The 18057-nt window shown below is 42.5% G+C and overlaps 1 protein-coding gene across 7 annotated transcripts in view; it reads left to right on the forward strand.

Annotated features, from left to right (window-relative positions):
* Positions 1-18057, forward strand: part of crppa (CDP-L-ribitol pyrophosphorylase A) — a 312877-nt gene that overhangs the window by 85647 nt on the left and 209173 nt on the right. For 5 of the 7 annotated variants that reach the window (XM_072251970.1, XM_072251974.1, XM_072251973.1 and 2 more), the window contains exon 7: positions 5336-5428. In XM_072251970.1, coding sequence (XP_072108071.1) covers positions 5336-5428 — 93 coding nt within the window. The remainder of the gene's footprint in view (positions 1-5335; positions 5429-18057) is intronic. The other 2 variants (XM_072251975.1, XM_072251971.1) reach the window with 1 other exon arrangement.

Here is an 18057-nt window from a genome sequence, read left to right on the forward strand (position 1 = left end):
CCCAGCAGTTTCTTCTCTTCTTGCTTTCTTGAGTCTGAGTGCATAGCTACTGGCCACCTTATACTACTTTATTAGAGATCCTTAGTTCCTAAGTGATAACTGGATAGACTTGCATTTGGGGGAATGGAGCATAAACTACTGGTGAGTGGATTTAGAATGGTGTTTCCTACATTGAAGTCCCCTTCTATTCCTCAGGACTATTCTGTTTCCGTTCCAAAGCTGAGAACTTTAACATCTCCATGGTGAAGCGTTAACTGGTGAAGCAACAAATTATAAAACTAGTTGGAAAATGCCGAAGAGAAACAATATTTTTCCAGTGTGTGATGCTGTTTCAAAATATTTCTGCAACATGATTCCTGATCAATATGTTTTAATATTCTTCTTCCAAATATGAAAATGGTTTTCACGTGGGTAATTCATAGCAGTTTTATTTGGTTGTCCTGTTTCTTGTATTAATGGTATAGGTTTCCCCTGCTATACAACAGTAGAGCGTTCCTATGAAACCTTTCGTAAGCGGAAATGGTGTAAAGCAAAGAAGCAATTACCATTAATTTATATGGGAAAAATTTTGAGTGTTCCCAGATCCAAAAAAATAACCTACCAAATCATACTAAGTAACACATAAAACCTAAAATAACACTAACATATAGTAAAAGCAGGAGTGATATGATAAATACACAGCCTATATAAAGTAGAAATAATGTATGTACAGTGTAGTTTCACTTAGCAGAATCGGGAAGATTTAGCCAAAACTGATTTGTAGAAAAAAATCGGCATGTACACGCATGCGCACACACCTGTCCACGCAAGGCTTCACAGTCATGGTAGTCTTTCTTGGGGTAAACACAAGTTTAAAGCGGGCGCCTTTTTTCGTAAAAGCAAAAATCCTCCGGATTTCTTTCAGTTAGCGAAAACAGGTACTAATGTAGGTCTTTCGTAAAAGTGAAGTGGCGTAAAGCGAACTTTCGTAAAGCGGGGGACACCTGTATGTGCAAATGAGATTGTGTCGAGTGATTGGGCTCCCTGAGGCAAATTTTAATGTTTCACTCATGAAGCAATTAACTTGTCCCTTCAAGCATTTTAAAATTGTTTTCATGCACAGTTACTTCTTTAGAAACAAAGACAACTGTTTGTTTCTGGTTAGTTAGGCTACGTCCACACTAGACCGGATAAATCCGTAACCGAAGCTTTTTCTCTTCGTTTTGACCTTCCGTCCACACTGAAATGGAGTTTTCCTCCCCCGAAAATGGAGATTTTCTAAAACACTCTCCAGAGTGTTTAAACCTGAAAGCGCCAGTTGGGCATTGTAGTGTGTACGGGGTAACCGGAGGTTTTAAAAAACCTGTCGTCCCTTTCATTGGTGAAGAGACTATGGCTGTAGGAAACATTTCCAGGGTGGCCCCTCTGTGGGAGTGGGGAAGATGTTGGTGGGGTTACCTGGGGGGTCTGTGTGTCCGTATGTGTAGCTATTGTAGTGGCTGTGGGGCTGGTATTGTGTCAGTTTTTCAATGTTCATCGTCAGCCGGGTCATATTGTCCGTGAACTCCCTGTCGGTTGCCTCCATACGATCCAGTATTTGTTTTTTCAGTTCTAAGTCCTCGTGCGCAAGAGCCAGCAGCTATCCATCGTTTGGCAATTTTCTTTTAAGTGTTTCTAGTCTGTAATTGGACAAATGTGCAGCAACTATACTGTTTCCTCTTTGCTTGTTTTCTGTAGGTGTGTCCTGCGCATGCCTAGTAGGAGGCGATTCACCCAAATAACCATTTTAATATGGACGGAGGTATTTTCAAAAACGCCTGGTGTGGACGCCTATCGTTTTTACGCAAAACCGGTGTTTTCAAAATTATACGGTCTAGTGTAGATGTAGCCTTAGGTAAGGCCAAAGGAAAGGATTTGTGTTTCCAATGGTCTGGCAACACAACACCAGATAGGGTAATATTACATTGCATATAATTTATTCAGCCTCCTTGAAGTTTTCATGTTTTATTGTTTTACAACATTAAATCACAGTGAATTTAATTTGGCTTTTTATGATCAACAGAAAAGTCTCTTTAGCAGTGAAAACAGATTTCTACAAAGTAATCTAAATTAATTACAAATATAAAACACAAAATAATTGATTGCGTAAGTATTCACCCTCTTTAATATGACACACCAAATCTTCGCTGATGCAGCCAATTGGTTTTAGAAGTTACATAATTAGTTAAATGGAAATCTGTTTTGGAGACCTGTGCACAGTCAAGATGTTTCAATTAAATATAGTAAAAATACACCTGTATCTGGAATGTCCAGCTCCTGGTGACTCAGTATCCTGGCAAAATCTACCCCATGAAACAAAAGAACACTAGTCACTGAATATCCCTTGGAGTACAGTTAAGTCAGTCATCAAGAAATGGAAAGAATATGGCACAGCTGTAAATCTGCCTAGAGCAGGCTGTCCTCAAAAACTGAGTGACCATGCAAGAAGGGGACTCGTGAGGGAAGCCACCAAGAGATCTATAACTTTGGAGAAGTTACAAACTTGAGAGGCTGAGATGGGAGAGACTGCGCATACAACAACTGCTGCCCAGATGCTTTACCAATCTCAGCTTTATGGCAAAGAGAAAGCCACTGTTGGAAAAAAAACTCACATGAAATCTTGCTTAGAGTTTGCCAGGAGGCATGTGGGAGACTCTGAAGTAAGCTGGAAGAGGGTTCTGATGAAACCAAAATTGAGCTTTTTGGCCATCAGACTAAATGCTATATTTGGCATAAGCCAAACACCGCTAATTATCAAGAACACACCATTGCTATCATGAAGCATGGTGGTGGCTGCATCATGCTGTGGGGATGCTTCACTGCAGCAGGCCCTGGAAAGCTTCTAAAGGTAGAGAGTGAAATAAATGCAGCAAGACACAGGGAAATCCTGGAGGAAAACCTGATGCAGTCTGCAAGAGAACTGTGACTTGGGAGAAGATTTGTTTGCCAGCAAGACAATTGACCCCAGGCAGGAAGCCAAAGCTATACAGGAATAGCTTAAAAACAATGAAGTTAATGTAAAATAAAATGCCATACTCTTCTCTCAATTAAAAATGCCTTCTCTCAATTCCTCCCTCTGTGTTGCATCTGCCCTCAGAATGAGGCTTTTCATTCCAGAGCAAATGAGATGTCCTCCTCCTTCAAAGAAACTGGCTTCCCTTCCTCCACCATCAATACTGCCCTCATCTGTAGCTCTTCCATTTCACGCACGTCTGCCCTCACCCCATTCTCCCACCACCCCACCGGTCTCCTCTTCCAACAAATAATTCTCTGTAACTTCTGCCATCTCCAATGGGATCCCCCCACCAACCACATCTTTCCCTCCCTTCCCCCCCCGCCCCGTTTCTGCTTTCCGCAGGGATCACTTCCTATATGACCCCCTTGTTCCATTCATCCTCTGTACTGATCTGCTTCCTGGCATTATCCCTGCAAGCAGAACAGGTGGTAAAGCTGCCCCTACATCTCCTCCCTCACTACCATTCAGGGGCCCAAACAGTCCTTCTAGGTAGGATGACACTTCACCTGTGATTCTGTTACTGTATCCGGTGCTCCCAGTGTGGCCCCCTGTTTTATCAGTGAGGCTCAATGTTATTGGGAGACGCTTCGCCGAGCACCTACGCTCTGTCTTCCAGAAAAAATGGGATCGGCCAGTGGCCACCTATTTTAATTCCACTTCCCATGTCAGTCAATGGCCTCCTGTACTGTTGCGATGAGGCCATACTTGAGTTGGAGGAACAACACCTTATATTCCGTCTGGGTAGCCTCCAGCTTGATGGTATGAACATCGATTTCTCGAACTCCAGTAGTGCCCCCCTCCCTTTCACCATTCCCTTTTCCCTCTCTCAATTTATCTCCTTACCTGCCCATCACCTCCTCTGGTGCTCCTCTCCCTTTTCTTTCTTCCATGGCCCTCTGTCTCCTCCTATCAGATTTCTCCTTCTCTAGTCCTGTATCTCTTTCACCAATGACCTTCCCAGCTCTTTACTTCACCCCTCACCCCTCCCAGTTTCACCTATCACCTTGTGTTTCTTTCTCCCCTCCCCCACCTTCTAACTCTGACTCCTTATCTTTTTCTCTCCAGTCCTGTTGAAGGGTCTCAGCATGAAATGTCAACTATACTCTTTTCCATAGATGCTGCCTGACTTGCTGAGTTCCTCCAGCATTTTGAGCGTGTTCCTTGGGTTTCCACCACCTGCAGATTTTCTGTTGTTTGTGAAAGCCAATGTCCTGGAGTACCCAAGTCGGAGTCCCAATCTCAATCCAATTGAGAATTTGTGGCTGAACTTGAAAAGGGTTGTTCACTCTCAATCCCCATGCAATCTGATACAGCTTGAGCAGTTTTGTAAAGAAGAGTGGGGAAAAATTGCAGTGTCCAGATGTGCAAAGCTGACAGAGACCGATCCACACAGACTCAAGGCTGTGATTGCAGCCAGAGGTGCATCTACTAAATACTGACTGAAAGGGCGTGAATACTAATGCAGTCAATTATTTTGTGTTTTCACTTTGCAGAGATCTGTTTTCACTTTGACACGAAAGAGTCTTTTTCTGTTGACCTGTGTCAAAAGAAAGCCAAATTAAATCCACTGTGATCAATGAAATATAATTCAGAGAATTGTGGGGTAATGCATTAAGGACTTCTAACAAGCCAAGAAACAGGAGGAGATTGAAAAGTTGTGGAGGTAGAAAGAAACCTTGGAGTACACATCCATTAATCCTTGAAGATAACAGGACTGCAAAATTGATGTGCATTAAATTATGAGGAGTCTCAAATGAAGCAATATGAAGAACCTGTTTTCCTCAGTAAGGAATTAAAAAGGGAGGCACATATTGATAGGATTACGGCGAAAAGATTTTTTTTTACCCAGTGTATGATATCAGTCTCGCTCATTGCAAGAACAGGGAAGCAGAAACCATGGCCATATTTAAAAGGTGCCTGGATATCGTGTAATATATTTGCCGAATGTGCCAAGGGAACTTGGAAGGATTCTATCCAGTAAAAAATTGATCACTTGTACCAGGAATGAGAGTTATTCAGTCGATCTTTAAGGCTAGCAAATTCTCCACGCTTGGAAAATTAGAGAATTGATAATCTGATAAGGAAACTATCATATGTGATTCAGTTTAACATACATTTTAATGGTAAAGTATCCATTCAACGATTACCAAATTAAATGGTGCTATATTTCATAAAATTTGCCTTTGGAATATTATAAAGTTTTGCCAATATTTCACTAAAACCTGTGTCGTGTGTTCCCTATCAAAGCTTCGTTTTTGCAGTAATGAAGTCCACATTTCATTAATCTTCCTTCTCTGCTAGCAGGTGGATTTGGTGAAGTATTCATCGAGTAAAGAGAGCCATTGTGTTCAGGCCATCTCTTCAGGACTATATTATAACTTTATTTACATAAATGTGAGTATGAAATATATTTATCATGCGAATTTTCCCTTTATTTTATGTTACAAGTTATTGTATCAGAAGCAGTGATATATCAATATAATTTTTAGGTATATAAAATTATGATGGGTATAGATAGAGTGAATGCAAGCAGGCTTTTTCCACTGAGGCAAGGGGAGAAAAAAACCAGAGGACATGGGTTAAGGGTGAGGGGGGGAAAAGTTTAAAGGGAACATTAGGGGGGGGCTTCTTCACACAGAGAGTGGTGGGAGTATGGAATGAGCTGCCAGACGAGGTGGTAAATACGGGTTCTTTTTTAACAGTTAAGAATAAATTGGACAGACACATGGATGGGAGGTGTATGGAGGGATATGGTCCGTGTGCAGGTCAGTGGGACTAGGCAGAAAATGGTTCGGCACATCCAAGAAGGGCCAAAGGGCCTGTTTCTGTGCTGTAGTTTCTATGGTTCTATGGTTATGGTAATATCCAAGGCTTCTCTGTTGTAGTGCTTGAGTTACAATAATTTCAAGACTAGTATTTTTAAGATGGATCTCTGCTATCAAGTTGAGATTGTATGGGGAGGTTAATATGTGTTTCTAACTGTGTTTACTGCCAATTCATTATAGACCTAAATGGCTTTTTGTCTGTTGTTTTCACCAAGGGATTTCTGTGCATATCTGCAGAAATAAAGTAAGGCTTTCAGTACTTCAGAATCCTCCTTTGGCAACTGAGGATTACTACTCATAACTTCAGAGAAGACTACTTGTGCTCTGAGTCTGCAGAGCCTCACCATACTGTTTGTAGATAATCCTAAATACCAACACTGCAATCCTTCAGCTGTCAAAACTGCATCCACGCTGCCTGTTTCACATTCTACCAGGGCATTTATCTACATGTGAACACCTTCTTCTGTAGAATCCAATCCATATGTACTCCCAGCATTTGACTTTGAAGGTGTGGGTCCCCATGCTTACAGGCTTTTATGTCATATTACTAAATATATTCATTCTGCATTAAAATCTGAAGTAAAAGCAGAAAATGCTGGAAACGCTCAGTAGGTTAGCATTTGTGGAAGCAGAAACAGGGTTAAGGTTTGACGTTGAAAACTCTTTGTCAGAATAGGATCTTTGCCGCAAAGGCTGCCTGACTTGCTGAATGTTTTTATTTAGCCCCTTTCTGTGATTCAAGTGGAGCAATTTATGTTGCCTTCCCGTTGCCCGGGTCTTTGGCCTGTCACTTCAACATAATCAATGTAAATATCTCTACAGTCCTCTATCAAAGTTACTGTTCTTGAATGATTTGCAATATAAATCAATACAGTCAATTAAATCTGTGATTTCTCTCAATTCCGCTCTATGCCTCTCATACTAAGAAGCGCAAGGATAGCATGATCAGGCGTATTAATGCGTGGCTGAGAGACTGGTGTAGGGGTATGGCTTCCGGTTCCTGGACCATTGGGGCATCTTCTGGGGGAGGCATGACCTGTACAAAAAGGGCAGTTTACACCTGAACCCGAAGGGGGCTAATATCCGAGCAGGCATGTTTAATAGAGCTGTCAGGAAGGGTCTAAACTAATTTGGCAGGGAGATAGGAACCGGAGTGATAGGGCTGAGGAAGGGGAAAACAAAAATAAATCAAAGATAGTGTGCCACAGAGATGATAGAAAGGATAGGCAGGAGTTGAGGCATAATCACAACCAGTGGGATGAGTTACAGGGCAATAGAGGCGTGGTGCAGTTAAAACAGAAAGCAACAAATACTGGACTGAAAGTGTTGTATTTGAATGCTCGCAGGATAAGAAATAAAATGGACAATCTCGAAATTCAGCTACAGATTGGCAAGGATGACATTGTGGCCATCTCTGAAACTTGGCTAAAGGATGGCTGCCACTGGGAGCTGAACGTCCAGGGATATACAGTGTATCGGAAAGATAGGTTAGTAGGCAGAGGGGGTGGTGTGGCCCTGTGTGTAAGAAGTAATTATTAGAGAGGGATGACATAGGATCGGAAGGTGTAGGGTCTCTATGGGTTGAGTTAAGAAATGGCAAGGGTAAAAGGACCCTAATAGCAGTTGTATACAGGCCTCCAAACAGCAGCTGGGATGTGGATTACAAATTTGAGCTGGAGATAGAAAAGGCATGCCAGAAGGGCAATGTCATGGTAATTGTTGGGGATTCAAACATGAAAGTGGATAGGGAAAACCAGGCCAGTACTGGACCTCAAGAGAGAATTTGTAGAATATCTAAGGGATGGCTTTTTAGAACAGGTTGTTGAGCCTAGTAGGGGATTGGCTGTGCTGGATTGGGTGTTCTGCAATGATCCGGAGGTGATAAGAGAGCTTAAGGTTAAGGAAACCTTTGGGAACAGTGATCACAATATAATCGAGTTCACGTTGAAATTTGAGGAGGAGAAATTAAATTCCAATATGTTGGTATTTCAGTGGAATAAAGGAAATTACAATGGCATCAGAGGGGAACTGGCCAAAGTTAACTGGAAAGGAACGCTAGTGGGAAAGACAGCAGAGCAGCAATGGCTGAACTTTCTGTGAAAAATGAGGGAAGTGCAAGATGGATATAACTCAAATAAGAAGAAATTTTCAAATGGAAGAAAGACACTAACGTGGCTGATAAGTGAAGTCAGAGCCAAAGTAAAAGCAAAAGGGAGGGCATACAAGGAAGCCAAAGTTAGTGGGAAGATAGAGGTTTGGGAAGCTTTTAAAGCTTGCATAAGGAAGCTAAGAAGGTCATGAGGAAGGAAAAGATGAATTATGAAAGGAAGCTGGCGACTAATATCAATGAAGTTACTAAAAGAATTTTATGTATATAAAGGGTAAAAGAGAGTTGAGGGTAGATATATGACAATAGAAAATGAGACTGGAGATACTGTAATGAGAGACGCAGAGGTGACAGTGGAACTAAATGCGTACTTTGCGTCAGTCTTCACAGTGGAAGACATCTGCAGTATACCGGACATTCAAGACTGTCAGGGAAGTGAACCATGTGCAGTGAAAATTACAACTCAGAAGGTGCTAAGGAAGCTTAATGGTCTGAGGGTAGATAAATCTCATGGATCTGATGGAATGTACCCTTGGGTTCTGCAGGAAGTAGCTGCAGAGATTGTGGAGGCATTAATGATGATCTTTCAAGAGTAAATGGATTCTGGCATTGTACCGGATGACTGGAAAATTGCAAATGTTACTCCACTATTTAAGAAGGGTGGGACGCAGCAGAAAGGAAACCATAGACCAGTTAGCCTGACATCAGTGGTTGGGAAGTTGTTGGAATCGATTGTTAGGGATGAGATTATGGAATAACTGGAGGCACATGACAAGATAGGCTAAAGCCAGCATGGTTTCCTGAAAGGAAAATCCTGCCTGAATAACCTACTGCAATTTTTTGAGGAAATTACAAGCAGGGTAGACAAAGGAGATGCAGTAGATGTGGTGTAATTGGACTTTCAAAAGGCCTTTGACAAGGTGCTGCACATGAGGCTGCTTAGCAAGATAAGAGCCCATGGAATTACAGGGCAGTTACTAGCATGGGTGGAGCATTGGCTGATCAGCAGAAAACAGAGAGTGGGAATAAAGGGGTCCTATTCTGGCTGGCTGCCGGTTACCAGTGGAGTTCCATAGGGGTTGGTGTTGGGACTGCTGCTTTTTATGATGTATGTCAATAATTAGGACTATGGGATTAATGGATTTGTAGCTAAATTTGCCAATGATACAAAGATAGGTGGAGGAGCGGGTAATGTTGAGGAAACAGAGAGCCTGCAGAGAGACTTCGATAGTTTAGGGGAATAGGCAAAGAAGTGGCAAATGAACAATGTTGGAAAGTGTATGGTCATGCACTTTGGTGGAAGAAATAAACAGGCAGGCTATTATTTAGATGGGGAGAAAATTCAAAATGCAGAGATGCAAAGGGATTTGGGAGTCCTTGTGCAGGATACCCTAAAGGTTAACCTCCAGGTTGAGTTGGTGGTGCAGAATGCGAATGCAATGTTGGCATTCATTTCTAGAGGTATAGAATATAAGAGCAGGAATGTGATGTTGAGGCTCTATAAGGTATTCGTGGGACCACACTTGGCGTATTGTGTACAGATTTGGGCTCCTTATTTTAGAAAGGATATACTGACGTTGGAGAGGGATTAGAGAAGTTTCATGAGAACGATTCCAAGAATGAAAAGGTTACCATATGAGGAACGTCTGGCAGCTCTTGTACTGTATTCCCTGGAGTTCAGGAGAATGAGGGGTATCTCGTAGAAACATTCCGAATGTTAAAAAGCCTGAGCAGATTAGATATGGCAAAGTTATTTCCCATGGTAGGAGAGTCTAGGACAGGAGGGCATGACTTTAGGATTGAAGGACGTCCGTTTAGAACAGAGGTGCGGAGAAATTAGTCAGAGGGTAGTAAATCTGTGGAATTTGTTGCCACGTGTGGCTGTGATGGTCAAGTCATTGGGTGCATTTAAGGCAGTTCTTGATTAGCCGGGGCATCAAAGGGTTTGGGGAGTGGGGATGACTGGAAGAATTGGAGCAGACTCGATGGGCCGAATGGCCTACTTCTGCTCCTATATCGTATGGTCTTATGCCAAATGTCTTTTTAAAAAAAATACTTCTCTTATAACAGAAACATAAATATGTTGTCAACTTCATACAATGCACGTCCATGTTTAATAGCATGAATCCAATGCCTAAAATGTTGTTTATTTGAATGGAGGGTCAGGATAACAAGCTGAAACAACATTTTAACCGTGTATTACAAACCAGTGCAGAAAGCACTGTTATAAGTTTTGCTCAGGACTGTCATTGAGTTACAGAGCACAGAAACGGGTCCTTCTAGTCCGTGTTGAATTGTTATTCCGCCCAGTCCCTTCGACTTCCACTTGGACCATAGCCCTCCATACTCTCCCATCCATTTACTTATTCAAATTTCCCTTAAATGTTGAAATCAAACCCACATCCACCATTCCACTGGCAGTTCTACATTCACATCACCCACTGAGTGAAGTTCCCTCTGAGGTTCCCTTTAAGTATTTCATTTTTTTAACTTTAACCTATGACCTCTAATTCCAGTCTTGGCCAGCCTCAGTGAAACAATTTTTACTTGTACAGGTTTCCCCCGCCATCCGAAGGTAGAGCATTCCAATGAAATGGTTCATAAGCCGGAATGTCATAAAGCAAAGAAGCAATTACTATTAATTTATATGGGAAAAATTTGTGAGCGTTCACAGACCCAAAAAATAACCTACCAAATCATGCCAAATAACACATAAAACCTAAAATAACAGTAACATATAGTAAAAGCAGGAATGATACGATGAGTACACAGCCTATATAAAGTAGAAATACTTTTCCACAATCATTGCGCACTGTTCTCCGTAGCTGCAATCTCACGCAAGCGCTCTTGGCAGAAACACGGCGCAAGCGCTCTCCAGTAACCTTTAAGCTATGAAGCTGCCAAATCATACCAAATAACACGTAAAAATACACAGCCGATATAAAGTAGAAATAATGCATGTACAGTGTAGTATCACTTACGGGAATCGTGAAGACATCGAGCACACTGATGATGGTGTGTTAGGCTGAGTCGTCGGAGTCTGGGGTGGTGCAGTGGCCCCCACCCTCCGGGCAGTGAACCGATACCAGTCCGCGAAGCATACAAGGGTGCAGCGGTGGCCGGGACGCGCCCAGCACATCTTTTAAAAAAAAAAGCCGAAATAAGCAAGCTAATTAATTAATTAGTCAGCAATCGCCTCTGATCTGGGCCGACATTTACAAGCCTGGTGGCACCTAATTAATTAGCTTGTTTATTTCGGCTTTTTTTCTTAAAGATGTGCTGAGTGCGTTCCAGCTATCGCTGCATTCTCCGCGAACTGGTATCTATCTGGGGGTTGGGGTGGTGGGACACTGGGGTGTTACCTCATTGTCGATCAAGGCAGGCAGGTCATCTTCTTCTATATCTGCCTGCCTCGATGTCGAAGGTTGAGGATCGTCGTCTGCTGTGGTTGATTGGAAGGCTTGCTTGATTGCTTAGCCTTGCGCATTTTTTAGATCATACAGTTCTTTGTAAGCACTCAAACCATTCTGCAAATATGCCCTAAACCGACGTACCCTTTCAAAATTAAAGTTGCACTTTATCATTGCAGCGAAAATCTCACGCGGTTGCTTCCCGTTCAGTTCCTGGATGACTTCACTTTTGCTACTGCATTCGGTTTTGATTGTTATCCTTTCCTCTTCCAATTGCATCAGCTCTTCATCTATCAGTTCTTAGTCATGGCACGGCAAACCTTCTTCAGCCTCATCTTGGTCAACTTCCACAAGCCAAACTCACTTTGTCCTTACTTCGTTCACCATGATCGAAACGCTGAATTATGTCTAGTTTTACGCTAAGTGTAACACCCTTACGAGCTCTTTGAGGCTTTTCCGATACCTTAGAACGCATCTTGCAAACGGCTGCTCACACGCACGTGTTTAAGCAATGCCGGCTAGGATGCCGTTCCAAATCCGGGGGAGAGCGGCTGCTCAGGGCACGCGCTGCTTTTTTACGTGTGCTGCTTTTTTTGCGCGCTGCCTTTTTTCATAACAGTGAAAACACCTTCTGTTAGCGAAAACAGGTAACTAATGTAGGTCTTTATTAACAGTGAGGTTTCGTAAAGCGAACGTTCGAAAAGCCGGGTCACCTGTATTTAGCCTATCTATATCCCTCATAATTTTGTAAACCTCTATCAAATCTCCCGTCATTCTTCTATGCTCCAGGGGATAAAGTCCTAATCTGTTCAACCTTCCTCTCATAACTCTGGCCCTCTAGACCAGCCAATATCCTTGTAAATTTTCTGTTGTACTCTTTCAATTTTATTAATACCTTTCTTGTCAGTAGGTGATCAGAACAATGCGCAATACTCCAAATTAGGTCTCATCAATGTTTCTAACAAATTCAACATAGCATCACAACTCATGTTCTCATTACTTTGATTTATGAAGGCTAATGTGCTAAAAACTTTCTGTTTCAACCTTGTCTACCTGTGATAGTAAATTCTAGGTCAGTTAGGCTGACTTCGCTGGTTGGGAAGATGTTGGAATCCATTAGGAAGAGTGAGGTTTTATGATACTTGGAGGCATATGATAAAATAGACTGAAGTGAGCGTGGTTTACTTGAGGGGAAAATTGACTGACGAATCTGGAATTCTTTGAGGAAATAACAGGCAGGATTGACAGAGGAGAATCAGTGGATATTGTTCACTTGGATTTTCAGAAGGCCTTTGTCAAGGTGCCTCACATGAGGCTGCCAAATGAGTTAAGAGCCCTTGATATTACAAGAAAAATACTAGCATTGGCTGATTGACAAAGGGAGTCCTTTTCTGATCAGTTACAGTCGTGATCAATGGTGTGACTGTATCTTTTCACTTTATGTCAATGATTTGGGTCTTAGAATTGGTGGCTTTGTGGCCAAGAATGCTGACGATACAATGGTAAGTGGATATGCAGGTAGTATTGAAAAAGCAGGGAGTCTGCAGAAGGACTTGGACAGATTAGGAGAAAGAGAAAAGAAGTAGTAGATGGAAGACAGTGTCAGGAAGTGTATGGTCATGCATTTTGGTAGAATAAAGGCATAGACTTTTTTAAAATTCAAAAATCAAGGTTGCAAAGGGACTTGGGAGTCTTCATGCAGGATTCCCTAAAGGTTAACTTGCAGGTTGCATTGGTAGTAAGGAAGGCAAATGCAATGTTAGTATGCCATTTGAGGACTGGAATATAAAAGCAAGGATGTAATGCTGAGGCTTTATAAGATATTGGTCAGACCGCACTTGGAGTACTGTGAGCAGATCTGGCCCTTTATCTAAGAAAGGATGTACTGGCATTGGAGAGGATCCAAAAGAGGAATAAAAATCTACGTTACTTCTCCATTCAAATGTGCAATGTGCAATTTATAGTAATTTGTAATAAATAGTACGTACAACAGGGTAGTCAATACAACATAGAAATACAGTTGCGTCAGCATGAATTGAGTAGTCTGATGGCCTGGTGGTAGAAGGTGTCCCAGAGTCTGTTGGTCCTGGCTTTTATGCTGTGGTACCGTTTCCCAGATGGTAACAGCTAGCGCAGTTTGTGATTGTGGTGACTCGGGTCTCCAATGTTCCTTTGGGCCCTTTTTACACACCTGTCTTTGTAAATGTCCTGAATAGTGGGAAGTTCACATCTACAGATGTGCTGGGCTGTCCGCACCACTTTCTGCGATTGAGGGAGGTGCAATTCCCATACCAGGCAGTGATGCAGCCAGTCAGGATGCTCTCAATCGAGCCCCTATAGAAAGTTCTTAGAAATTAGGGGACCATTCCAAACTTCTTCAACTGTCTGAGGTGAAAGAGGTGCTGTTGTGCCTTTTTCACCACACAGCCACTATGTACAGACCACGTGAGATCCTCAGTGATGTTTATGCCAAGGATCTTCAAACTGTTCACCCTCTCAACCCCAGATTCATTGATGTCTATAGGGGTTAGCCTGTCTCCATTTCTACTGTAGTCCACAACCAGCTCCTTTGTTTTTGCAACGATGAGGGAGAGATTGTTTTCTTGACACCACTGTGTCAGGGTGATGACGTCCTCTCTGTAGGCTGCCTCATTATTATTTGTGATTAGGCCAATCAGTGCAGTATCATCTGCAAATTTAATTATCTGATTGGAGCTGTGGGTGGCAACACAGCCATGGGTATACAGAGAGTAAAGGAGGGGGCTTAGTACACAGCCCTGAAGGGCATCTGTGTGGAGGGTCAGCGGGGCAGAGGTGAGAGGGCCCACTCTTACCACCTGCCGGCAATCTGACAGGAAGTCCAGGATCCAGCTACACAAGGCAGGGTGAAGGCCGAGGTCTCTGAGCTTCTTGTCAAGCCTGGAGTGAATTATGGTGTTGAATCCTGAACTATAGTTGATTAACAGCATTCTCAAATAAGCATCCCTCTTCTCCAGATGTGTAAGGGTGGTGTGTAGAGCTGTGGCTATTGCGTCGTCTGTCGATCAATTGTGTCGGTAGGCAAATTGTAGGGAGTCCAGTGTGGATGGCAGCAAGCTGCAGATGTGGTCCTTGACCAACCTCTCAAAGCATTTGCTTATTTTTGAGGTGAGTGCAACAGATCCGGGGAACAAAAGGATTTGTGGGCATGCATGCTCCGGGGTTCGCACCAGGCACTATTGACTATGAAGCATACCCCACCTCCTTTACTCTTCCCAGAGAGGTTTTTACACCTGTCCATCTGGGCAGGGAGAACCCAGAAGGCTCAATAGCATGATCTGATTTCTCCTCCGTCAGCCAGGGCTCCATGAAGCACAAAACCTTGCATTCCTTTGTTTCCCACTGGTAGGAGATTCTGGCTCTCATTTCGCACAGCTTATTGTCCAAGGATTGAATGTTCACCAGGAGTATGCTAGGGAGCGGTGGCCGATTAGCACACTGTCTCAACCTTACCAGGATTACCCTTCCCCTCGTCTCCGGCGCTGCTTCTGAGGTAGTGGCGTAGTAGGTGAGTCTCCCATTGATCACGCAAGCAGGGGATCCCAGTGTAGAAAATGCATCTTCCGGATGTTCAGGAGAGTCAGTCTATCGTATCTTATGTGACTATCAGCAACTTGAACAAGAAATGTGAAGGAAATCTCAGAAATCGAAAGTATACTGTAAAGTTGGAATGGAGCTTGCAACATGGCTGTGTATGTGGCGCCATCTTTTTTGGGCAGAGCAGGTGGATTCTGCTCCTATGTCTTATAGTTTACATTAATATTTAAATTCCATGTTTGGAAATAATTGTACTGCGGTAATATGTCTGGCACAGTTAATACTAATGGGGAGAGCATACTGCTCAATGACCTAGCAGGTAGTTGGCTTGAACTTGTAAGTATTTTGCAAAGGGGAAGTAGTGTAGAGGTAAGCCACGCATTACAGAAGGGTGGGTGTTAAGTTCATAGCAAACTGTCTGTGTTATCATTTTCTGCTATACAAAGCGTGTACGTATACATGCATCAAAAAACACAACTTTGAAAAAGTTTCATTTTTTTTTCATTTAAGTTCTGGAGGAGCAAATTCTATACCTTATCTCAAATATTTGGGTAGTAATCTGAGTTCTGTAAGGGTAAATTTCTGTACCTTGAACTGCTCTTGTGTGGGGTCACTTTTAGTACATACAGAGAATGAGTGTAGCTTTAAGAACTGAATCTGTCATGTAATGGTGATTCACAGGTATACCGTTGTCCTGCCCTGGGTTTGAAGTTTCATTTATTATCAAAGTCTACAACTCTGTAATTCTCCTTCTCTGGGTAGCCGTGAAACCAAGAAACAAAAGAAATGAAAGGTTGTGTGATCATCACCCCAAAATCCCCCCACCCCACTCAAAAGAGCGAACAAAAACAGAACAGGCACATCACCTCTAAATCCCCCCCCCGCACAAAAAATATGAACAAAAATGCTAAAGGCACATCAACCCCCAAATCCCTCCTCCCATACAAAAACAAATGAACAAAACAGAATAGACACATCAACTCCCAAATACCACCCCCCCGCACAAAAAATATGAGAGAGATCAGGCAACAAACAGAATACTGAAACAACTGTAAGACTGAAAAAGTCTATAGTCCAAGTCCACATCCAAAATGCAGAAAACCTGGGCAACATTCCCCGGCCACAGTGGCAGGCTGTCCCCTCTCCGGTAGCGTAGCAGGGTGATCCTCAGTGATCAAAAGGCAGCCAGCTGGTGCTCACCTTCTGCATTCGCCTCGATGTTTCAATCTCCCTCGTTTTAATCGGCAAAATGGAGTCGAACATCGGCTTGCACCCTATCCTATGGCCTGTCTGCCAAAAGGTTCCTGCACGCTGCCTTTGCACCCCAGAATCCTCTCGGAGACTGCAGAGCACTGAAGCACCCAAACGATCACTAAACAGCAAAACACAGTTTCCAACAGTTCCAGAATCACATTCAAGATTAGAAATAGACATTAAATAAGTTAAATATATGGTTTCATGATCTATCCAGAAGATGTCGACTGAAGGCACTATCTTGACTGGCAGAGACTTTACTGCCTTCAAAAGACTTGGGACTTGTTGAGCATCTGTTATCGGCTTTAATGGACTTCAACACTTCATCCGACAGATGCAGTAAATTGGATGATGTTTCATTGAATTGGACAGATAAATAACTGCAGAGCGAATTGAAGTTAAACATATAGACTTTAAGTAGAAAATGGTAACTGCAGATTTGAAAATGAGTCTATGTCTAATTTGGTGAGAAGAGGGCAGGTATGAAAGGGTTGGAATATGAGAGGAAGAGGTGAACTTGGGTGTAATAAACCACCCAAGGTCATGGACACAGCAACAAGTAATATTTCAAGAACAACCAAGAAAGGACAATCTGTTGCAACTATAGTGGTGAGAGCTCTTAAAGCAGGAAATCTCAAACTGTGGCAACACGAGAGGGCACAGTTTTAAGGTGCTTGGAAGTAGGTACAGAGGAGATGTCAGGGGTAAGTTTTTTTTATGCAGAGAATGGTGAGTGCGTGGAATGGGCTGCAGGCAATGGTGATGGTGGAGGTGGATACGATATGGTCTTTTACATTAAAAGACTCTTGGATAGGTACAAGGAGTTTAGGAAAATAGAGGGCTATGGGTAACCCTGGGTAATTTCTAAAGTAAGTTCATGTTCGGCATAACACTGTGGGCCGAAGGGCCTGTATTGTGCTGTAGGTTTTCTGTGTTTCTACATATCCTGAGTCACCCCTATGCATACCTATTAGAATGCCTAGATATTTCTGTTAACCATGGCAATGTTGTTTAGGGATTATTCAAATGATTGTGGCCATATCCTTACCAAACTGATGCTTGAAAACACCCCCAACATGGTGGAAAAAGTTTTTGGAGTTAATAGAACACAGGCTGAGACTTAATTTATTTACTGCTAGGAGATTCTATAGGCATACCGATGTTTGACTGGTTTCAGGAAAAGCTCACAACCTTTGAGGTCAATAGGAAAGTAAACAGGATATCCTGAAGACCCAAGAAAACAACACTTTAAGTTTGTTTAGTTTTTCAAAGAAAAGTTTCTTATTAATTGATGTCAGAGGGGGAAAAACACATGTTTTAGCTGGATGGTGCTTGACACAAGGTGCACCACGGGAGGTTGTAATTGCTGCCTGTAAGTTAGTGTTGGCAAAACCTAGTACGACTACGGATGCAGAAATCGTAATGGGATTGCGTTAACTTAAGTGTGATAAAATGTGACAAGTGGAAATTGGGTGGTGCAGTCAGGAACTGCATGCAGGTGTAGGTCTTATAAATATGATGTGTAAAAGCTGTGTGATGTGTTCCCCAATGTTCATACATTCATTTTGTATAATATGCCAGCAGTTCTCAATCGAACAGCTTTGATAGCCAGCATTTCCAGCTGATGAATTAGGTCTAGATAAGAGCCAAGCCGCAACCTAATTTGAATGACCTTGACTGGTAATGTTAATTGGTCTCTCGTTGACCTTCAGGATGTGTTTTCCAGCTTACCTTGCCACAGCAGGTATATGATCGATATCTTTTAAAGCAAACTAACTGTGAGATATCATGAGCTGAGCAACACAGTGCAAGATTTGTTTGTAGACCATAAACAATTACACTTGATGGAGT

Source organism: Mobula birostris, chromosome 3, assembly GCF_030028105.1.
Source record: "Mobula birostris isolate sMobBir1 chromosome 3, sMobBir1.hap1, whole genome shotgun sequence".
Classification (NCBI taxonomy): domain Eukaryota; kingdom Metazoa; phylum Chordata; class Chondrichthyes; order Myliobatiformes; family Myliobatidae; genus Mobula; species Mobula birostris.